Source organism: Pseudoliparis swirei, chromosome 7 (assembly GCF_029220125.1).
Source record: "Pseudoliparis swirei isolate HS2019 ecotype Mariana Trench chromosome 7, NWPU_hadal_v1, whole genome shotgun sequence".
Classification (NCBI taxonomy): Eukaryota; Metazoa; Chordata; class Actinopteri; order Perciformes; family Liparidae; genus Pseudoliparis; species Pseudoliparis swirei.
Genome location: NC_079394.1, coordinates 20,505,092 through 20,529,286, shown reverse-complemented (window position 1 = coordinate 20,529,286; position 24,195 = coordinate 20,505,092). Strand labels below are relative to the sequence as shown.

At 40.3% G+C, this 24,195-nt stretch overlaps 2 protein-coding genes across 2 annotated transcripts in view; one reads left to right on the top strand and one right to left on the bottom strand.

The window, feature by feature from the left end:
* Window positions 1-5,878, bottom strand: part of ntrk2a (neurotrophic tyrosine kinase, receptor, type 2a) — a 78,480-nt gene extending 72,602 nt beyond the window's left edge. The window contains exons 1-3 of the mRNA XM_056418847.1: window positions 5,507-5,878; window positions 2,359-2,433; window positions 82-153 (exon numbers count right to left, since the gene is read on the bottom strand). Coding sequence (XP_056274822.1) covers window positions 82-153; window positions 2,359-2,433; window positions 5,507-5,760 — 401 coding nt within the window. The 5' untranslated portion in view covers window positions 5,761-5,878. The remainder of the gene's footprint in view (window positions 1-81; window positions 154-2,358; window positions 2,434-5,506) is intronic.
* Window positions 5,879-11,515: 5,637 nt separating this feature from the next.
* On the top strand, window positions 11,516-23,909 carry LOC130197370 (solute carrier family 28 member 3-like). The gene is made up of 17 exons (XM_056420023.1): window positions 11,516-11,623; window positions 12,120-12,205; window positions 12,347-12,438; window positions 13,377-13,566; window positions 14,306-14,450; window positions 14,556-14,669; window positions 15,011-15,088; window positions 15,502-15,582; window positions 15,838-15,918; window positions 16,510-16,635; window positions 19,800-19,930; window positions 20,594-20,762; window positions 20,878-21,075; window positions 21,699-21,780; window positions 22,230-22,328; window positions 23,028-23,142; window positions 23,422-23,909. The coding sequence occupies exons 1-17, from the start codon at window positions 11,555-11,557 to the stop codon at window positions 23,537-23,539; spliced, it is 1,974 nt and encodes a 657-aa protein (XP_056275998.1). The 5' UTR covers window positions 11,516-11,554; the 3' UTR covers window positions 23,540-23,909.
* Window positions 23,910-24,195: the final 286 nt, after the last annotated feature.

Sequence of the window (24,195 nt, the reverse complement as noted above, 5' to 3'; positions counted from 1 at the left end):
TCACCCACTAAAGATGATGAACACATCTATACTGTCGATGGCAAGTCAATAGAAACCAAGCAATAGACAGCGTGAACTCACAGGTACTGTATCTTGATGTTGTTTTCAAAGGCCAGCTTCGATATGTATGTTAGCCTGCTGTTGGTCACCGTTCTGACACAAAAACAAACACAAGAGCGTCATTGTCATCGGCAGCACGAATAAAACCATTTATAACGAGAACCGCAACATGAGCAACAACGAAAACATGACTCGAGGTTCAGCTCAGATCAGTGGCATTGCTAACCGGTCATGCTTTAGGATACATGCAGAGGAATCAGCACCTGGCCACCCAAGTGCCGCTGTTATTATTGACTTATTACTAACCCTAAAGGTAGCATATGAGTACCGACATCGGCAGGTATTAGTATCGTTTTATACTTGTAGGTCAATGGTGTGTGTGATTAGAACTGTGAAAGCGACTAAATTTGTTTTTTTGCTCACACTGGAAAAAAAAATGTATCTGTCGAATGGCGACATGAAAACTAATGATGCCAACAAAAGCCATCCATCTGAAGATAATATACACTACCGTTCAAAAGTTTGGGGTCATCCAGACAATTTTGTGTCTTCCATGAAAACTCACTTTTATTTATCAAATGAATTGAAAATTGAATAGAAAATATAGTCAAGACATTGACAAGGTTAGAAATAATGATTAATATTTGAAGTATTAATTTTGTTCTTGAAACTTCGAGCTCAAAGGAAGGCCAGTTATAGCTTATATCACCAGCATAACTGTTTTCAGCTGTGCTAACATAATTGCACAAGGGTTTTCTAATCAGACATTAGTCTTCTAAGGCGATTAGCAAACACAATGTAACATTAGAACACTGGAGTGATAGTTGTTGGAAATGGGCCTATACACCTATGGAGATATTTCATTAGAAACCAGACACTTCCACCTTGAATATTAATTTACCACATTAACAATGTCTAGTGTGTATTTTTGATTAATGTTATCTTTATTGAAAAAACAGTGCTTTTCTTTGAAAAATAAAGACATTTCTAAGTGACCCCAAACTTTTGAACGGTAGTGTACATCCTCAAGATACATTTGTGATTCATTTATTATTTGTGTCACGTGGACTTATGAGAAATACTGTTGCCGTGGTGAAACATTTGTCAAACATGAACATATTTAACATGAACATATTCAGCACAGGAAATGAAGTGTTTTCTGTCCAAAGAGGCCAGTAAACCTGCCGCTTCCTTTAGCTAGTGGCGAGGCTCGCACACGTAACGGTAATACAACATTTTGGTTTGTACCGGATATCTTTCAGGAAAAATATAAGCATCATGACTACAACACTGTAATCTATTTTGAGAAATACTAAATGAATGAAGGATACAAAACAATTATTCCCCCCCCCCCCCTCTAATTCAGGGCTATCCTCGCATTATTTTCCCAATTAAATATATTTCTCGTGTGCAGCTGTTCAGGCCCTTTCACAAGTCGGCCACTGTGCAACGCTAATGCCTGAACATGTGTAAATGTACCAGATGTCTCAAGAGAAAAACTCTTTCTACAAAAGTCAGGGGCCTTTATTATTCCTACATACTGTCCATTACTCTGCACGGTTAAAACCAGATTCAGATAACACTATTTGATATGGAAAGTCGGTCCGGCAGATGTTTCGTAACTGATTCATTTCATCTGACATTAGCACAGATTAGCACAAGAGTTTAATCATATCTGTATCACGACAGAGGGTAGTTGTGTGTGAAGTATTTGTCAGACGAGTTGTCTATATGGCTGCGGCTCAAACACAGCACTCGTTTGGTTCCCACTGGTTCTGACCACAATTAACAGCATGCACTTGCAATAACGTGCTTTGTACTAATCTGTCTACCGAATGGAATATTGGCTGGGAAATTAGGTAGTGTCCACTTAAGAGGCGATACCGCAAGAGAGAGCTGCTTCGTTGGCAATTTCCTTTTTCTTAGATTAAGAAATAAAAGGAGACACTGATGCATAGCATAACACATCAACTTCAAAATCCTGCAATAAACCAAACAACAGACATGGATAATATATTGCCTAGGCAAAGAAGCAGAATTATCAGTAAAGGCAAAGGATTATAAGACATAAGTTAAATATTGTTCTTTCTGCCATAAAATGCTGCATTTATATTGGGCCTTGAGATCTAACATTGTGTGTAACGGAAAAAGGTAATGTGTGATGACAGAATATGAAAAAATTTTAACATGAAAACACTGTAATCATTTATCAGATCAAATGTGCGTGTTGAAGAGAGCGGTGCATGTTTGCCCTGGGCCAAAGTGTTTGTCTTGTTACTATAAGCCATAAACACTTACAGGTTCCTGAGATTCTTGTAGTAGTGCAGGTCTTTGTCGTTGATGGAGGAGAAGCTGCCCTGGTTGGCGATGTAACTGTCAGGGAAAACAAGTGTGTGTCAGCAGGCTCATTAGTTAACGGAGGGAAACATGAACAGAAGCACTTGGGCGAGACAAAGGGACATAATAAGCCCATATAATTACAGTTCAAAATGTAAAAAATGAACTGCGGCTGATCAAGGGCACACGAGGGGAACGGGTAGTTTGTAAAAGTTGAGAAACAGGCCCCACTCTCCTCCCTCTTTCCCTCAGCTGCACTGGAGGAAGGCACTTGACCCATTTAAGGGCAAACAGAAGATGATTGTGGGCAACTCCGCGCGTGAATGAATGAAACTGTGAGAACGGGTTCTGAAAAACAAGATGCGTGCTTTTCAAATGTCCCTTTCTCATGGCTGAGAACATTTAGACATAAAGAAAAGCAGAACAATGTCACCTACAGAGGGAACATGCTGTAACAGTCACAGCAGGAAGTCTTACTGTTGCACACAACTCACAAAGCCATTGAATAATACCTTTTCATGTGGTAGACGTACCTGACTGGGAACAACACAATATTTCTAATTAGATGCATCGATTTTTCAACATGTCGATGGTGAAGGGCCTTCAGCCTAAAATGTCTTTTTGTTGACAATTATTTGATACGACACGCTGTATTGTACCTTTCTCAAGTCTCATAATTTATACGAAAATGAATACAATTTAGTCACAGCATGACAATTGATATGTGAGAATTGAAAAGACAACATCTAACCCTGGTGGCCGATTGGGCTCCAAGATGCTCTACCACATAACACACCATCTAGTCGCATTGTCACCGCTATGAGTCTGGCAGGAGACGTTTGATGCTCATCACCTCTCCTGTCTGCCTGCCCTCATTTCCTGTCAACCCTCCGTCGTCACTAAAGGCTGGAAACAAGGCTACGAAAAAATAGTGGTAAAATGTGATACGTGCCTTTCAATAATTAAAGAAGCTGACCCAGAATGTCAGCATTGCTACAGTACACTGCACTGATGAAGTTAACGCATCCTTTGAAAAGCAGCATCTTCAACACACTCGTGGATAAAATTACTTTCACACAGGAGTTGAGATAGTATGATACTGATATTAAAATCTGACTTAATGTTTGTCAAGTACAAAATCATATATCTATAATAAATTGCCAATTACAGCTTCAACATCAGCGGAGAAGTATCTGTAAATCAGCTATAACATTAAAGGCAGCCAGGTTGTGTTCCAGTTCAAGTAAGACTGCTGAATAATAATCCCAAAGCCCAATAGTGCTGCAGCGGTGGCGTATTTTTGTGGGCCAACGCAGGAAGTTAGCACTGCACTTGTTCCCTCGACGAAAAAGCCAATGTGACTTTTCCATGTATTTTTTTGGGCACACAAGTTTATGATACTTACATGTCAAAAGATAATCTTCAGAAATGAGCATCACTGATTTGTGTCGCGTGAACATGCAATAGGCAGAAGTGAATAGTCAGCATTAGTCGATATATATATATATCACTGAGCGCGTGTGTAAACAACAAGGCTGTGAAGGCAGATTATTTGGCGTGTGGGCATTTCATTATTTAGCCACGATTGTTAATGAATGGGTCCCAAAATCTACGAGAGTGGTGTACACTCGACGTGTTTTATATCGTAAAACAAAACTTTAAAATCTCTAACGCTTCATTTTAGTTAATCACAGACCTTATTTCAGTCATCGAACCAAAAGTCTGGTCAAAAGGCCCATTGACTTCCATACCTGGGCACATGAAGGGCAAAATTGCGAACTCCTTTCTGGGTTGTAGGACTGCAGCACTCTGTACTAAGAGCTTGCACGTGCAATGCTTGTTTTTCCTCAGCTTTAATGTACACTCTCCTTCATGTTCATCTTTGTGTCCATCTGCCCTTAATTGCCTGTGCTTGAATATTGTGATACAAAAGATATGTTTTGTTATGGGGTGAATGTATTTTTCATTTCCAACTTCCTTGCTTCTTTCTATTGTGTTAATAGTTATGAAAGAACCAACACCCCTCCTAAATTTTTTTGATTATTATTGACAATATCATTTCGTACACCCACCTCCTCAGGGGACGGGACGTGGGAGGGGTGTGTGTGTGTGTGTGTGTGTGTGTGTGTGGGGGGGGGGGGGGGGGTAGGCAAGGTCGTTTTTGAATTAGACATCAGTAACTCGTCTGTTTACATCAAGCCCTCCGTGAATGCTTTTCAGCAGACTGCCGGCTCATTGAAACATCGTCCAAGGCTTCTCCCAAGTTCATATCCGACAAGTCGTTATCAGCAAGGCCAAAACATTGCCACGAAATATATTGCTGCAATTCAATATTTTGTATTTGCCCTCGGATATAAATGCATGATTTATTTCTGTGGCGTTTTATGAAAAGGGGCTACAGTACTTGTCAAATGCACACTGAGATGTTGCATGTATTGTCCGAGGAGGAGGAGGAGGAGGAGGAGGGTCCGCTTTTCAAAGCCAAATGTTGACTCTGCTCGAATTTTTTTCTTTCTTGATCATCGATTTTTCTCTGGGTCTGTGGTTAATTTAAATAGACTCATAAGCCGTCTTGGGAAGTGTCTGTACACATATTTGGACTTGGTGTCTAGGTCTACACGCACACCCTCACACACACACGCACGCGCCCGTAGGCTACACATGAAGGGCTTTGTCTAATATGATAAAGTCTCAGCCTCAACTGCTTTTTAAAAACATTTTAAATGAGCTCTTACCACAATAGCGATGTAAGATGATGATATATGGTGTATGCAATGTAGGTTACACATGATGCGTGTCATGAGCCGAACCCGTGCCGATTAAATGAATATGTCTTCGATGTTTATCCAAACTGGTAAATCTGTGAATTCGCCCTAAATTCATGCAAGAGATTAAGTGCGTAAAACCTGGACCGGTTCTGGATCTTTCTTTGCTTGTCAGTCAGCATCAGACACAAATATGACAGATAATGGTTAAAGAATCATTCCTTCATTTGGAAAGTGTTGGACAATACAGCCACGCTGAGGCAAGCGGGATGTATATGAAAAGGACCACTTATGAATCCGACACCTCCCTTTCTAAATATGATGCTTATGAGAGACACACTCACATGTCGGTGATGTTCTCCATCTCTGCCTCGCTCTGCAGGACCGGGAACGCATTGACGCCCCGTTCCGGATCCACGCAGGATATCCTGGTGCTGCTGCAAGAACAAGAGGTCGGGCATACCTCCGTGGACATCCACGGATCTCCATAGCCCACTGACACCCCGATAACCACAACCCACCAGCACCAGCACCGCCACAACCCAGACCCTCTGTCCGGCGAAGAGAGAGCCCCGCTCCCGGGTCTCCAGGCGCTCATCTCGGGTGCCAACTTCAGCTATAAGGCTCGCTGAACAGCCCCCACAGCCCGGCCCAGGTTGGCTGGGTTCAGACCCGGTTCGGCCAATCAAGGACACGAGAAATTAAGCAAAATCCGATGTCCGTGGTGGATGCAGGCGGCGCCGCTAGAAAAACATCTGCCGTGACTACGATGACAGAAACAGACAGAAAGAAAAAGACCCAGAGTGTGTGTCCCCCCTTTCCTGAGCGTCTCCTCCACAATCCCCGTCAGTCAGCCACTCAGTCAAAATCACACTGCCACACTGACGGGTGTGTGCCAAGGAGGCTCTCTCTCTCTCTCTCTCTCTCTCTCCCCCTCTCTCTCCCCCCCTCTCCCCCCTCTCTCTCTCTATCTCTGTCTCTCTCTCCTCTAAGCTGACACGCACTAAGCGGAGCCCCTTTCGACACAATGTTTTCTGTGTGTGATTCTCGACAGAGGGCGAGAGACGGCTACTGCTGGTGTTGCTGGTGGTGGTTTTGGTGGTGATGGTGCTGGTGTTGCTGGTGTTGGTGGTGGTTGCCAGTTCAGGACATGAGAGCCATGAGGAGAGAGGACGTGTACCGTTTTTTTGTTGCTCAAGGGCACCTTAGCGAGGCAGTTTGCCGAACTTGTGTTTCTTTGGTCATGGGGTATAAACATCTGTCTCAATCTTTTGGGCTGTCAGGGGTTAAAGTTCCTTCTGGCGTCTGTGACAGGCTTCACCGGCCTTACCTTGAGTTGTGAACAGAGAGTCCTTGGCTAACAGTGAGAGAGAGAGGGGGGGGGGGGGGGTCAGGTGGTAAAGGTTTCTGTGTGCAAGATCTTATTTAACCCTCCTGTTACCTTTGGGGTCAATTTGACCCCATTCAATGTTTAACATCTCTTAACAAATTACTAACATCATTTTTTTAGCTTCATATTTCACGACTTTTCCTAATTTATTGGGGACAACTGGGTAAACATAAAATTCACATGATATGTTTTCAATGTCCTGTACACAACTTGTACGCATCGGTGTTCTTTGGGGTCAATTTGATATAAAAAATATGTTCTTAGAAGTAGTATAAAGCTATTAAAACACCCCAAAGATATCTATTTCCAATTTGAGGTCAATCAGTGAGATTTTAATGGTGATCTGCATATTTCGCCATAGTCGTGAACAAGTATTTCCGGATGTATCGGTTTTTATTTAATGGGCTATTTAGGTAGTCAACAAACAAACATAAAGTACCTGACACCTAAACTTGGGGAACAATATTAATTCTAATAATTTTCTGGAGGTTTTAATTGCTGGGGTCAAATTGACCCCACGGGTAAAAGATGTACATTTGAAGGTCACAGGAGGGTTAATGTATCTACTAGCTGGCTTGATATTTCGTGTGTAAATGAGATATAAGGAGCTATCAATTTACAGACTCTAATCATTCATCACTGTCGGCTATTATAATCATCATTATCATCTTGTTGTTCTGCTGGGTGTTTCATAAGTACACCTGTCTACAGTTAATCAGGGGAGAACAAGGCTGCCTGTAGGAGGTCTTATTTTGAATTTAAGTGCCGCATTTACAGTATTATAATAGGACAACAGCCTGCTATTTCCCATTAAACAGAGTGTGTTAGCATACATAATTGGCCGAGGGACCTTTGTTAATGGCAGCTCAGCTGATGGGTTCTATCACTGTGAATACCGGGCCAAGAGGTGGATGTAGAGTGTGAAACATCACGTGAGAGAGAAGGAGAGACCAAGCAAGAAAGAAGGAGCAATCACCAATCACCAGTGTTTAGCCGGCATGTACCAGGCCACGCGTCACCTTATGAAATCATTAGGCCATATTTCATAATCATACAGGGCTCCCAGCCAAACCAGACCTGAATCAATAATCTGTCGTCTCAGAGCGGAGGCTATACGGCAGCATGCCAGTCACTGTGCCGCTATAGATCCCCCACCGCCGGGTGCGTTTCTCTCTTTTTACACCGCACAGCCTTTGAAGAACAGAGCGGAGCCTCTTCCTGTGCTCAGTATTTCACCTTGTGTGTGAAAGACCGAGAAGCACCGCATGTCTGCCTGTGAGCAGCAACAGCCCCAACACATCCCATTCAGCTGTGAGGATACCTCTCCTCTCCTCTCCTCTTCTCTCCTCCCCAAAATGACGTTTGTACTGATGCAAGGGAAGAGCTGCTGAATAGAGGATTGCAATTATGGATCCCTGCATGTGTCTGAACCGATCTGGTGGATAACTGCCTCACAGATCGGAGCGTACGCTTTCAGCACAGACCGGTGTGGATGTACAAATGAAAGCATTTTACAAGAATATTCACATTACTCTCATATTCCTTCTGACAGGGGTTGTGACCCGTGTTAAAGGTCTTTGACTTTATAAGCATGCAATCACCATCTTGAACCATCCGTTATCCACAGACAGAGCATTAGTCGGGATGTTTTTTATCCAACACTGAGCAAATTATAGTTTGCATGCCTATTTAGCTGCTCCTGCTTCTCATTTAAACTGTACATACATAGAATGGATGCATCGCTCTCACTGACAAGGTTCAAATGTGGTAACGGTGTCCATACTGAGAAAATGAACAAACCTTTTTATTTTTGAACTGACTTGGCAACTAAAGTCCATTGTTTTTATTGTCATGTATATCTTGAGTTAGACAACGTTTTTTGATTGTCATACCTGGACGAGTTTGTACACAAAACCAGTGGCTCCTCTAAAATCGCCAGACCCTTCCCCGTGTCCTGTGGGAGTCATGTATCTCTATGGAGCAGCTCCAGAATTAGTTTCTGGGTGATACTTAATCAAAACAGATCAACATTTATATCTGAGATGAGCAATAATATAACTACAAATGGATATGAATGTTTCATTTAATTTGAATAGATTTTCACCTTTATATTAATAACTGTTTTGATTACATTGGTCAGATGCATCACAATCACCTGTTGTTGCATCACAATCTACTTTGTTTGCATCAAATTAGCAAATATCGTGTTTATTACTAGTACTTTATTAAGGTTCACACAAGGAAAATAATTTGTTCTCAAACATGTATTGAATACCTTTATGATTTATTCATGTGGGCCCCTGAAATACACAAAGGAGCTTAGATCCAGCTTTACCCTAGCTATGAATAACAAAGAGATGTGGGGTCATGATTGGGACACGAGACAAACTGAGTAGAAGTAGTTCTTCCACTCATTGTCGATCCGTGATCCATACGGATCCCACTCAACGTCCAGCACGCGTGTAAACCGTGGAATATTTGAAAAGTTTGATGTTAACCATCAACCAAATTCAAGTTTTACTGACGATGGTTATCCAAAAATATTCAGTAAACTATGTGATCAGGACATCGGCATTCATGCTCTTCTAGTTATCAGAGTAGTTCACTCAAAAACAAGAGTATGGAGTGGAGGTAAATTATAACGTTATAACAATGTGCTCACAATTAATGTCGTAAAATGCAGTGATAAATGTAGTGATAAATTATGACCTGTTTGCAATACCTCTAGTCAGCTTATAATACATCATTAAAACTAATGGAAATGTTTGTTTGAATCTATATTCAATCTTTTATTTCCTTGTCATTTAAATTGTGTTTTTATGAGGATAAAGAAAAAACATTACTATACAAAGTAAAAGGATAACATTGAGAATTGTTGGTGGTGTAAACTAACTTCAGTGGTTGAAATGATTTTTGGAATGGTGACAAAAAAAAAGAAATAGTCTTGTAAACCTGCTGTATAATCGAACAACAAAGAAAACAACAAAGCACATAATCAGGGATCTCTAAAAGTTATATTTGCTCCCTTTTTCTGTTGGTGTTGATCCGATCCGTGACTTTGATATGTGATACCATCTGAACCGTGAGTTATGATCCACTGTGCAGTGTTCTTCCTCCTCTGCTGTTTGCTTTGGCCCATTGTGTCAACCTCAGTTGGACGGAGTCATTTCCATACTGCAGTCCTTGTTTTGTTCTTTTAACATTTCGGCTTTGGCTTGATTGAGTGGATTGGCTTTATCAAAGTGCTCAGAGTTCGTAGTCTTCACTCGAGCCCAAGTGTCCCGAGTGGGAAGAAGTCTTCTAAAAATAACTGATTGACACTTGCCCTTCTGAACTGGTTAGTTACCCTCCCATGAGAAACCTTTTTGGTGGAAATCCGGCCGACAAAATGCAAGACAGATGCCTGGCATTTTACAACTAAAAGGGAGTAATATCTCATTATTACACCCTATTTTCTCAGGATTTTCAGCTTTTACACACAGGCACGTCAAATTACCGAAATCTTTGTGAAGTGTTCTTCATTACCAAGTTTATATTCCACTGTAATGTGATGTAATATGTTGTCTAATGTTCTATACTTCACAATGCAGTGTTTAGCTTTGAATGAGAGCTCCCAATGTGTCACCCTGTGTAAATACATATTATCATGTGGACTTACATACACCTATCTTAACCTCTTCATACCAGCCATGTGTTTGAGAGGTCCTGAGACATTATACACTAGTGCTCTCTAGTGGCTGCTGTGAAGAACTCTGTCTGCAGCGTGTCATTTGCACAAGCTGCATCCATGTTGAAACAATACAATGATATCAGGGAGTGTTTCTGTTAAGATAATTCAATTCGGGAAGAAGACGGGTGTGAGAACAATGAACGATATTGCAAACAATCTGACGGAGGAGGGATAGCGCAGGTCCTTCCTTCCTTTATTTATTAATGCGCAATATAAATCAATTGTATCCAATGTGCGATTCAAATAATCATTCATCGTATTTACGTTTTTTAAGTTTTGTACCTATTTATTATATTTTTACTGTGTGATTACGTATGTGTTGTATTTTTTTTATCTTGTTTTTCTACTTATGTTTCTTTCCACTGTGCTGCTATAATCCAACAAATGTCCCCGCTGTGGGACAAATAAGGTAATATTTTATTTAATCTTATCTTCTTGTACATGCAGGTACAGACTGTTTTTTTCAGGGCTGAGTAAAGGAGAAGAAAGAGGTCATATCATTCCAACTGGTATTTGGTCATATTTTGGAAGGTTTCATGTAAAAATTATTGCTACTTCAAAGAACAGCCCCTGCGTGACTCAACTTTATACATTAACTTGCATGTGTGTGTGTTTGTGTGTTGAGCAAATCCCTTAATTAACTTGAACTTGATGACTGCTAGACGAGCCATCAGTCAGCCAAACAGAGAAAAGTAATTAGTTTTTGTGTGTGTGCATGGGTGAGTGCGTTTGTTTCAGAGTAGGCATTTTGTACCCATCTTGTGGGGACATACATTTTATTACAGTCATATTGTGGGGGCTTACATTTCCTTTGTGGATAAAATGCTGATCTCCAAAATGTAAATAGAAATGTTTTAGGGTGAGAACTTAGTTTAAGGTTTGGGTAAGGGTTAGGATTAGTCTGGTGGCAGTTGAGGTTAGAATGTCGGTAAGTCTTCAGGAAAGGAATGAAGGTTAATTTAATGTTACCAAAGGGCATGTCAAAGTTAGTGTGTGCTTGCATAAAGACAGGCGGATGGAAATGATTGCAAATGAATAACTTTCTCACACCTCATTTCACAAGTACATTAGTCCCCTAAAAACAACAAGGTAGCACAAGTTAGTGTGACAGAGTAACAACAACAGAACACAGGGCAGGAAGGGGGAAGAAAAAAGATGCAGAGTTGCAGGAGGAGGGAGGCTGGGCGGGGAATAGGACAGGACAGGTGTGCTTTCAAAAAAAGACTCCCATTAAGTCTGGCCAGTGTTTGAAAATACGTGAACAGCAAGAGAATGGAGCTGAATGGAATAAAGAGGAAAAGTCAAAAGAGGGGGAGAGACAACAAGGCCTTGGAGTCAGAGGTAAGCGGGACTAGTTTCTCAAGCTGTACTGGAATCATACAGTTTCAAAGGAAACATTGGAGAACCCCTGCAGACAGTATACTGAAGGCATTTCCTATGTGGAAAAAACAACTTTATTTGTATGTATCTTGTTGTTAAACGACATCTTTCTGCTGTTTTTTACTGAATCCGACAATAAGCTTATGTAATCGAGCAAATGTCAAGCTACTAACTTTATACCAAGTTAATGGAATGGCGTTACGATCATTTAAATGCTCAAGTAGCAGCCCACCTCTCACCTGCCCAAGGTGTATTTGTTGTTGTAAAAAGGCTTCAACCAAACACACACCTGTACATATATGCAGACACATGGTAGTACATACACTTGAGAAGAAGCTCTCCTTCAACCAGTTTTCCTTTTCGCTCTGAGTAAATATGGGGCCTTGCGCAAGACACCTTGTGTAAATATATTCCTAATGGTATTTACCCTCAAGGTGTGTGTATGTGTGTGTGACAGGAGCAGGATGACATATACATTGAGGCGGACAGTGCGACCGAAGTTGCAGACGATGTACACGAAAAGACAAACCAGCGTAACAAAAGGTTTCCGTTTTTGTTTTTGCAAAACACACATCCCTAATGCCAAATTTCCGAAGTTCCTTCTTAATAGGCAGCCTTACACTTGTCCCTTTGTTATAACATGCATGTCTTCTCTCCTTATATTTCTCCCTTGTGTGTACTTAGCTTGCCAGAGAAGAAATTTGAGGCCTTGCGGGGCTATTTGGCAGAGCACAACGACCAGATCCGCTTGATCGTCCGCCTGGTTATAGCGGCAGGTAAAATATAAATAGCATTGGTTAAAGTGTAACCAGGGACCCGGGTTCGGAAAGCTTGTCCAGATAACCACTCTGACTGATGCCGAAATAATGCAACAACCTGTCAATCTAAATACATGCTTCATGTCTTCCTCCTCAGCAGCACATCTGCAGGTATCTGTAGTTATTTTAATGGAAGAATAAGTAGAACACGTTTAGCAGTCCCAAGTTTGGATAAGTCCGAATTTTGGGTCAGTGGTTATGGTTATGGTTAGGTTGATGTTGGGGTAACCAGTGGTCATAGTTAGGCTGCACGGTGGTGTAGTGGCTAGCACTGTCGCCTCACAGCAAGAGGGCCGTGGGTTCAATTCCCGGTCGGGGCTTTCCTTGTGTGTGGAGTTTGCATGTTCTCCCCGTGGCAGCGTGGGTTTCCTCCGGGTTCTCCGGCTTCCTCCCACAGTCCAAAGACATGCAGCAGGTTAATTGATGTCTAAATTGCCCATAGGTGTGAATGTGAGAGTGAATGGTTGTATGTCTCTATATGTGCCCTGAGATGGACTGGCGGCCTGTCCAGGGTGTCCCACTGGCTTCGCCCAATGTCAGCTGGGATCGGCTCCAGCGCCCCCGCGACCCTAATGAGGATGAAGCGGTCTTGATAATGGATGGATGGAAACATGAAAGGATTGTTTTTGGTGTTAACAAGACTTCAGCCTTCGTGTTTTACATGTATGCATTTTCAAAGTGCTATCATTACCATCAACGTTGCAGATACTTGTCAGGTCGTATTTCTCTGTCACACACCAGTAATTTCAGGACTCACATAAAATACATTTCCTGCTGTCTATTTAACTTGAGGAACTATAGCAATAAATAAATTAAAATACTTGAATTGTTCTGATTAAAGAAAATGATGTCAGCTCTATGGGATATCATTTATATTAATAATACATTTGTTTCAGGCTTCGTTGCCATAGTGATAGCGGCATGTGTCCTGAACTTCAACCGAGCTGTTGAGATGCTGGTCATCTCCTTGGTAACCGTAATCTTCCTGGCCTGGGATTGGATGATGAAACGCTATGGCGACCGGGTGTGTGAGGAGCTCTCTCCTATCAGAGACGTCCTCGGCAGAAACTGGTTTTGGATCAGATGGTGAGAAATGGTTTGTTTTGGTTCCCGGCCGTGGTGTGCACCTTCCTGATCAAGAGACGGGCGGAGGCTCATTGATCTTTAAAGGATGCTGCAAAAAGCCATTGTGGAGTCAGTGGACTAATAATCCTTCTTGGTAGCTGTAACTAAAGTAAATAATGTGCAAGACAGTTCAGGCTCGTCTCCTGGCAACGAAGATGTCCTCAGACTGAAGTTAATTCATTAAATCTGTATGAGCGCTGAATGCAAACAGGGAAAGATAAAGAAAACAAGAACAGTTGATGGCAAGTGAAGTGTAAGAAGAAATGCTGGAGCTACAGTAAAGTCAGGCAACTGCACAAGTTCAAGGGCACTACCTCAGTAAAAAGGTTAAGCAATCACACCATTTAGACAATGAAAACCGGTCTAACAATATAACAGGAATGTTACATCTGGGTTAAGTGAACATGTAACTAATGGGGTTGAACCTCTCAACTTTCAGCCACCGCAAGGAGTTTTAGTGACCTCCACCTGGTGACCTCTACAGAATGCTTAAAACAAACACTTGCTGCACTCGTCAGACTCTTATTCCTGTAGCCATGAATCTGAAATTATCTTGAAAGTTGTTTTTAGTCATCCTGTAACTTCTTTACAACATACTGGCCTTTGTCTTGCGAATATACGACATGTATTCCTGTCAGTTTATCTCATCTCATTGGCTCCCCCCCCTGTTCCCGGTCTGTCCCTCTTTCTGCCTCTCCAGGGTCGTGTATGTGTCCCTGCTGGGGGCCTTGGTGGGCTGGCTGGCTCTGGACACAGCCAAGCGAGGGAGCAGACAGCTTGTGTCTTTCTTTGGTTTGCTGCTCCTCATCTTCTTCATAGTGGTGTTCTCAAAACACCCATTCAGGGTAAAGGACACACACACATACACACACCATCCACACACACACACACACACATACACACACGGACACACACACTACTTGTTAATGTACTGTACATGTGTGTTGCAGTGGTGTTGGCAAACTTTGGTTTGTGGGATCGTGCTACAGTTTGTCTTCGGTCTGCTGATCCTCAGAACCACATTTGGCTTCGTTGCAATGGAATGGCTCGGAAAAAATGCAGAGGTACACACACATCTAGATTTTTGGTTTCAGTGGATGATTCCTTTCCTTATTGCATTGTGTGCTTCTTTTTCTTCCTAATGTCCTTTTTTTTAAATGTGTGTCCTTATTGTAAATCTTTTAATAATTCCTTTTTTTTGTCCTTGTTTCGTACTTCTGTTTATTATCTTTTCTTCTTTTTTCCTTATTTCATTCCATTTGTTTTCTTCTTGTGTTTCTTTGAGTCCTTATTTTGCACTGAAACATTCACAAACATACCTGCTGCATCTGTACTCACCAAAGATTCAATCAATTATTTCAAAGTTTTATGTTCTGATATTCATAATTAAAAATCTCCTCCACAGTCATTCATGTCAAACGCAGATGCTGGGTCTAAGTTTGTGTTTGGTCCCAATTATAAAGACCACTTCTTCATCTTCAAGGTATCAAAAACACACACACGTGACGCTGACAGACACACACACACACACACACACACACACACACACACACACACACACATATACACACAGACACACTGAGTGAATGACTGAATCAACCAACAGTAAAATCATGAGTGACAATAATTAAAAAGTAGTGAGTGTTTGGTCATGTTTAACATCATATCCTTGTTAAATAAACCAGTTTTAAATAATGTTCTGTCATATGTGCAGGTGTTTAGCAACAGTAGCAGTTAGTCAGTCAAACGAAAAATCTGATTATAAAAAATGTAATTAACAATTATGAATTTGGTCAGAACCAAGAAGAGATTCGAAATCAGGGTACTAGTGTGCATAGAATCATACAAAGGATGATGATGATGATGATGATGATGATGATTGTGTACTCTCTCCAGGTGATGCCTATTTTGGTTTTTATAAGCTCTGTCATCTCCATCCTCTTCTACATTGGCTTCATGCCCTGGCTCGTTGGCAAGGTGAGGATGTGGGAGGATTAAGTGCATTAACAGAAATAAATATTGAATGGCAAATCAATTTCTAAACACCATTTATATCTAAAGCTCCTTTTTCTTTAAGAAATACAGTAAGGGAGAAAATACAGGTAATGACTGCTCAAAGTAACTCAAAATGAGCACAGTGACATGATCAATGATTTTTAGAATTTCTAATATCGTAATCTTTTAGAGTTCAGTTAGTTTCTACCTTTGCTTAGATTTTCTGTCTTTTTACAGATTGGATACATAATGCAGGTTACCATGGCAACATCCCCAGCAGAATCAATGGCTGCTGCTGGAAATCTATTTCTGGGACAGGTAAACAGTTCAAACAAGAAACGTCAAACATCAAGCTCATCACTGATATAACTAGAATGGGCACTCGGTAGAGCGCATACCTTCGCATATCACAAGATTGGGCATTGAATTATGAACATTTTGGCATTAGTTGCATGCCAATTGGACAAAAATGTATCGTGCTATGGTAAAAAAAGAGTTTGACCTTTCCATAACCTTGACCTTGACCTTTGACCCGATTGATCCCAAAATCTAATCAAATGGTCCCCGGATAATAACCAATCATCCCACCAAATTTCATGCGATTCGGTTCAATATTTTTGAGTTCTGCGAAAGATTTTGACCTGTTCATGACCTTTGACCTTGACCTTTGACCCGATCGATCCCAAAATCTAATCAACTGGTCCCCGGATAATAAACAATCATCCCACCAAATTTCATGCGATTCGGTTCAATACTTTTTGAGTTTTGCGAATAACACGCATACAAATAAATAAATACACGGCGATCAAAACATAACCTTCCGGCATTTTCAATGCGAAGGTAATTATATGAATCCGTAAATCCACAAATCCCAAATAATCCTGTGTCTTCTTTATCTCTCCTTTCCAGACAGAGTCCCCGCTCTTGATACGTCCGTACATCAGTGAGCTAACTTGCTCCGAGATCCACGCGGTGATGACAGCAGGCTTTGCCAGCGTCTCCGGTTCCGTTTTGGGAGCCTACATCTCCTTTGGGGTGAGGAGGCAGTGAAGGGAGGCAATGCCGTGATTTACCTGTACGGTTGAGTTCATAAGCCAACCCACAGTAACTGTCCAGAGATGAATCCAATCTACAGCATAGAAACACACATACTTCATCTTCTACCAGGAAATATGAGACAAAGTCAGATTATATTAGGTTATGGTGTCAGAATAGTCATAACTTGGAACTCCCCAGTGTCACGGGTTTGTCACGGGGTGAGGCTCAGCTGCAGAGAAACAGGACCGGACTCAATGTGAATAACAAAAAACGCTCTTTACTGAGGCAAAAGGTTCCAATAAGCAACAAAGTCCAAAAAGGGGCCGGCAGAGAATCGGAGGTCAGGGCAGACAGGCAGGCAGGCAGGGTCAGAGCAGGCAGGCCAGAAATACACAGGGCACAAGGAAGACAGAACTAAAGGGAGTTCCAGAGGCGAGGGGCAGAGCGGCTAAAGGCTCCTGACCCCATGGCGGACAGACGAGCTGGGGGGACAGTCAGGTTGATGGAGGAGGCAGACCTGAGAGACCAGGTGGGAATGTTGATTTGTAGGAGGTGAGACAGATATGGAGGGGCGAGGTTGTGGATGGCCTTGAATGCATGGAGGAGGATCTTAAAGTCAATGCGGTGTTTGATGGGAAGCCAATTGTTATTGTCAGCATCTCCTGTGTATTCAAACTTGAGCGTCTTGCTCTACCTTTATTAAAAAACATTCTGTAAATAATAGCGTTTGAGAAGAAAAAGTAAAAGTTTGAAACTAGCTTCTTTGCGTATTTAATAAATAAACTTTGCCAAGCATCACAACTATGTTCAAAAATTTATTTTGATCATCTTGAAAAACCCAAATAATATTGTAGTGGATGAAGGTCAAAGAATAGTTTGATCAGAAAACCAATCTGACTGCTGCCGTCAGAATGCAACAACCTGCCAATATAAGTAAGAAATGCATGATGTCTCCCTCCTCATCAGATCTACAGATATCTTCAGTTATTTCTCAGTTCATATTGTTTTGTAACTGGAAAGCCCATAAATAAGTAGAACACATTTAGCAGTAAATAAACATACATTATTGTCGGAAGGAAAAGAAGTATTAAACCAATCTATTTGAACATTATATGGATTCTCAGAGACGATTGAAAAATAGGGCACACACAAATTAGCATATTTTCAACATATTTCTCCTCAGCAGAAGGATTGTAGACTGCTGAAAATATTAATGCTTTGTACATATATCGTCATATTTTTGTATTAAATAGTCAGAGGTAAGAAACACTTTATTACAGTTTTTGCCTATTGCTTACACACGTTTTGCTAAATTTGGCTCATTGTGTCAAAACTCTACACACAAGCAAAGAAGACACCACACTGGGAAATAAACCATTCACATCTATGTCAAATTGAAACTCTGCTATCAAAACCTAACAATCCTTTGTCAAAATGTCACTCTGATGACAAAATGATGCCCACTTGCATCATATGAATACACTTTCAGATCAGCAGCAACACACTAGTCTACTTAATATAAAAAACTGCCGTCTTTTGTTTTCAATGTTTATATTCAGTTCCATAGAGGCATATTTTCACAACAACCCAAAAAATTAAATACTGAATTCAAAATCATTACATTAGTATATTTTACAGTACAGTACATTTAGTTAAATCAAAAATAAAACAAACAATACACTCCTGTAAACACAGAAAGACACACATTGTGCGTAAGTGGGCTTATGGATCCTGCCGCCTGTTGGGGTCTGGCCACAGGATCTCAACATCACAAGCAATGTCCTCTCTCGCTAAGCATCGGGAAAATATCCTTGTGTGGCGAATCCATCCCTGGATTGACCTCACCTCGATGTCTCCGCAGGCCTGTTCCATTGCCTGCAGAAGAGGCATACGGGCATGTGGTTGGCGGTCATACACCGCGTCATCTCCAAGCGGAAAAGAATTCCTCTATAGGATTTAGAAATGGCGCAAGGGGCAAGTACAGAACTTCAAATTGATCATGGTTGGTGAACCAGTTCTGGACCAGAGCAGCCCGATGGAAACTAACATTATCCCAGACAACAACAAACCTGGGCTGCTCTGGTCCATCCTGTACAACTGCATCATGAAGTGCATCTATAAATGTGATTATGGGTTGCGCATTGTAGGGACCCCGTTTGGCATGATGGTGCAGTAGCCTTCGAAGACTCATGGCAGCACACAATGTGATGTTTCCCCCGCGCTGCCCCGGGACGTGCCAAAATTGCCCTTTGGCCAATTATATTACGTCCCCGTTGTCTGTTTTTGCTAAGGTTGAATCCAGCCTCGTCAATGTAAATACATTCATGCGGCTGGGCAGCTCCATCCATGTCCAAGATTCTCTGTAACAAAATGTTTTGTAGCTGGCTGATTGGTGTTCAGTTTTGTCAGTAAGTGTTTTCAGGTGTGTGTCTATGTCTTTTCAATTAACCAATGTGTGTTGTATTTTGTATAGAGGTGTTTTCCCAATGGTACCCTGAGATTTCATTTTTGAACTAAGTGTCTTATGTATGAAATAGTGTGTAGTGTCTAGGAGCAAGTGTGTTGCAGAAAGGAGCAAGTGTGTTACAGAATTGCAACTAAAGTGCAAAGCAGCACTTTTGTTTAAGGTATGGTTACACTTTGTTTAAGGTATAGTAACAACAACTTCAAGTTATGTTATTTTGGTTTAAGCATGTGTCTATAGTGTTCAAGCAACGGACAAAAACTGTATTATATCCAAGATATTATTTTCAAAATAAGTAAGAGAAAACTAAAAGTGGAGGTCATCAAACAAGTGTATAATCTATCCAATATTTTTGATTTACCCAAAGCAACTAGTTTGATATTCTTTTATATATTATGGACATATCCGTGCCTAATTTTCTCAAGTTTATCTTTTTTTTTCCATTCGGTTTAAAAAAAGACAAAAGATAAGAAGCTAATAACTAAAATGCAAGAATTTTAAATGATCAATTATTGTAACTTTACCTTACATTGACAAATATGTACCCCTATTTTTCTAAGTTTCATATAAAAAACCATAGAGGACTTGGGTTTGGGGATTTTATGACTGACCTTGACACTTACCAGAGAGTATACATAGGCTCTAATGATTGACCTAAATATGTCTGTCTATGTACTCAATGTTCTTCTATTTTGAGGTTGAAGCAACACACTTGTTGACAGCAACCGTCATGTCCATTCCTGCGTCCCTGGCCATCGCCAAGACATTCTGGCCTGAAACAGAGACCCCCAGAGTAACAGCCAGTAATATACTTCAAATCAGCCATGGGTAAGAGATACAATACAAACGGTTTTTAAAAGTTTTATTGAAGCATCTCCTATCTTTTTATTGTAATGCCCTTCCTCCTTTGATCAATACCTAAAGCTGTTCATTCATTCCTCAATGTGTTAGTCCTCTCCATCTATTTGCCCTCTTTCTGATAGCTTTGAATTTAGAAGGATTTGTTATTTTTTACTTATTGATAATAAGTTAGATTCAATGACATCAAACCCCAAAAATGAACCAATAGTGAAATAAAGCACTCTTAATTACAAATGTTAAGTCATAGGCCATGGAGTCGGACACCTTTTTACCTCCAGAAAACACAATGTAAGATACAAATAATTGATTTCAGGGATTCATGGATAATTTATATATCATTAACATAACATTTAATGGTTTAACAATTATGTACAGATGTTTTTGAAAAAAGTGTGCAAAAGCGTGGCAAGAAGATGAAGTTACGTGTTTAGTGTTGTACTAACAGAGAAATGCAACGCATACATTATGAGATAGCAGCATTTGAATAGTATGTAAATGTGAGATTTCATCTCTAGAACTCCATCACCATGGCATCAACACCAGTATGCAGGTGACACTGTGCTCTTTTGATAAGCTGCTCTTCAAAGGAAAGGTTATATAACCATTCAAACATTGCCTGTGTCCCCTCAGAGACAGTCAGAACGTGTTTGAGGCGGCGTCCCAAGGTGCATCTCTTGCTGCTGGTGCCGTGGCCCACATAGTTGCGAACCTCATAGCCTTCCTGTCCCTGTTGGCTTTTATTGATGGGGCTCTCTCTTGGCTTGGCGGCATGTTGGATTGTCCGCAGCTCAGCTTCTCGGTGATGAGCCACGACCTGACGCTTGAACTGTCCAACATATACTCACTGAAGATATATTCAAAGATCAACCTGCATAAATGCACTCACTCTTTTCTTCTTTCTGTCTCTCCTTTAGCTCATCTGCTCTTACGTGTTCATGCCTCTTTCCTTCATGATGGGTGTTTCCTGGCAGGACAGTTTCATCGTTGCTGAACTCATTGGCTTAAAGACATTCATCAATGAATTTATTGCTTATCAGAAGTTGTCGGAATTCATTAAGAGACGGAAAGCAGGAGGCCCAGAATATGTGGGCAACGTAAAGCAGTATATTTCTGTGAGTCTCGTTCATAATAGCTTGTGTTCTCTCTCTTTTTTTCATTCAGATCATCATTGTCTTTGTCTTTTTTTATGTTTCAGCATATAATAGGTGACAAATTGGTCCAGTAAGACAACAGTATGTAGTTGTATCAGTCATTGTTGGGCCTTTGTGATAGAAAAGCTAGTGTGGAAGGGCCTGAAGTCATTATTATTATCTACAATGGTAAAATGTTTAGTTAACCCTCCTGTCGCCTTCGGGTCAATTTGACCCGATTCAATGTTTAATGTCGGTGTTCTTTCGGGAGTCAACAAACAAACATAAAGTACCTCACACTTAAACTTGGAAAACAATATTAATTCTAATAATTTTCTGGAGATTTTAATAGCTGGGGTCATATTGACCTCAAGGGTAAAATATGTTAGTAAATATAAAGGCGACAGGAGGGTGAAACATTGAATCGGGTCAAATTGACCCAAAGGCAACACAAGGGTTAAACATGTATTAAGGCTGTTTTTGCCTTCAACAGCTACATATGAAGAAGGAAACATTCATGGTTTATTCCAGATATTAGTCTGTTTGCATATTTTTATGATATTTTTTCAAATAACAATTGATATAAATGTAGTTATTTCCATCAGGTCCACTCTGAAACTATTGCCACCTACGCTTTGTGTGGATTTTCCAACTTCGCTTCTATGGGTTTGGCGATTGGACTGCTGTGTGAGTACCACCGATCTGATGATTTAGGATGTAAAACAACTTGTCAAATTAGAAGTCCGTCCTTGATATACATACTTTGAAATTGAATCTCTTTGAAGCACCAAGATGCATTGAAAAGAGTCTTCAATTATTAACGTTGGAAAGTGTTAATTATACATTTGCAAACGTGATAAAATGGCAGTCAAAAAGCAGCCTGTTGATACAAGTCAGAGGGACTGTTTTAATGTTATCGTTTCATAATTTTAACATGAAATTCTACCTTTTTTCTCTGCAACCCAGAAAAGCGACTTTCACTTTGTTGGTTCTTCATTTTAGATATGAAACCTATTTGCATATTGTGAGTAAATATATAAGTATACCTAGTTAATTAATTAATTGTTTGTTACTATCTAGGTACAATTGGGGTTAATTGCTTTTTGTCATTTAACATAAAGTTGTTATTTTTCCAGCATCCTTGGCCCCAAATAGAAAGACTGACATTTCCAGTTGTGCGTTCAGAGCTCTGATTGCAGGAAGTGTCTCCTGCTTTATGACAGCTTGTATTGCAGGTGACTGTTTTCTCTTCTTTGTCTATTTGTCGTTTATCCACATAGTGTACTTATGGCTGCCTAAATGGACATAGTTTCAGTTTAAAACATTATTTTTGTCTCATTCAGTACTACTCTTAATTCCTCAAATGGGTCTGTGGCCCATTCAGTAATCCACCCATGAATAAAACATGTATTATACATGACGTACATTATACTTATATTTTGTGCCTTTAAATACACTGGTGCACCACTTAACTCATGGGATTTAAGTGAGAATGAAAAGTGAGAGACAGCAGAAATCACAATTAAATATCACAGCCCCACTTGAAGAACATATACTATCCATATCTACCACTTAAAAATGGTCATGCTTACTTCCACTTAATTTGAACAGGTACATAGGAGTTATTCCAGTGTTGTTGTTAGTTAGATCCCTCATATACATTATATATATATATTTATTTTTATGGAAATATCTGCAATATATTGCAAATAACACGACTTATTACTTATTCCATAATATATTATGGATTAATACATAACGTGCATAATACACACATTCTGATTTCAATTTCCATTCTCTATATATGTTAGGTTTATTGGATATCTAAATTCATGCTGACATTATTGGGAGATTCTGTCATAGAATATTCGTATATTAGATCCACACTAAATATCCTGTCACTCAAGCGTTCAAGTGCTCTGTGGGTTTTCTAGGTATGGTGTACATCCCTGATCTTCAGTGCCCACAGTTCCTGAGCACAGAGTTCATCAATGTCAATGTGACCAGCAGCCTCCAGCTGGTCACCTGCTGCACACAACTATATAACAGGTTTGTGTGTGTGTGTGTGTGTGTGTGTGTGTGTGTGTGTGTGTGTGTGTGTGTGTGTGTGTGTGTGTGTGTGTGTGTGTGTGTGTGTGTGTGTGTGTGTGTGTGGTAAAGAACCATATATTTGCTATAATTATATTTAACATCGACCCAGCTGGATGGATATGTTGTGTTATCTCTGCATTTATAAATACATCACAAACTGCTTTTTAGAATGGATAGAGCTGATGGAGAAGAGGGATACTGTGATTCAGTGGGTGTTGGTATGTGTTTTATTTGCAGTGTGACAGTGTATGAGTCCTGGAACGGGACGTCTGGAGAAGGATTCAGTCAGAGCAGCCTGCAACGCTGCTGTGCTCTCACGCCCCCCACGCACTTCAACTGCAGCCTGGTGCTTTGAATCAGCGTAGACACAAAAACACACACCTCAGGGCCCTGTTATGAGGATTTCCTTTGTTTACTGTTTGTATCATACAATTTCAATACAATTTCCCCGCATGGATTTTAGTAAAAATAAACATGTTAGGTTGACAGAAAACATTTGTGTGCGCACGTGTGTGTGTGTGTTGAGGAGGGGGATTTTTTTAAATTTCTTAATTATCGAGGATTGACAACAGGATTCTTATGTTACTATAATTAATATATATCTTTATTTATTTATATATATATTATTTAAATCTATTATTATCTGAGAATTAGGGCATTATTTATTCTATTGGTAACGTTTCTACTTCTTATTTTTTTTATATGTATACCTTTATTTCGTCTCATTTGTGTTTTTTATGTACATATATGTTGGATGTATTGTTTGTTTCCCATCTGCCTGCTGTCATATCCTCTGAAGGATGTCATAAACAAAGAACACAATGCAACGTTTTAATATTACATGGTATACCACCTGCGTCAAAATCCTTGACAAGACTACAAAACTACATATTTGATAGACAGGGTAAAAACAATACCTGGAATGCAGAGCATCACAGGAAGACATAAAAGCAGAGTATTGCTTGGCCACTGGAGGTCACTAGTGTCTTCTTTTTACCTTTCGGCAATACA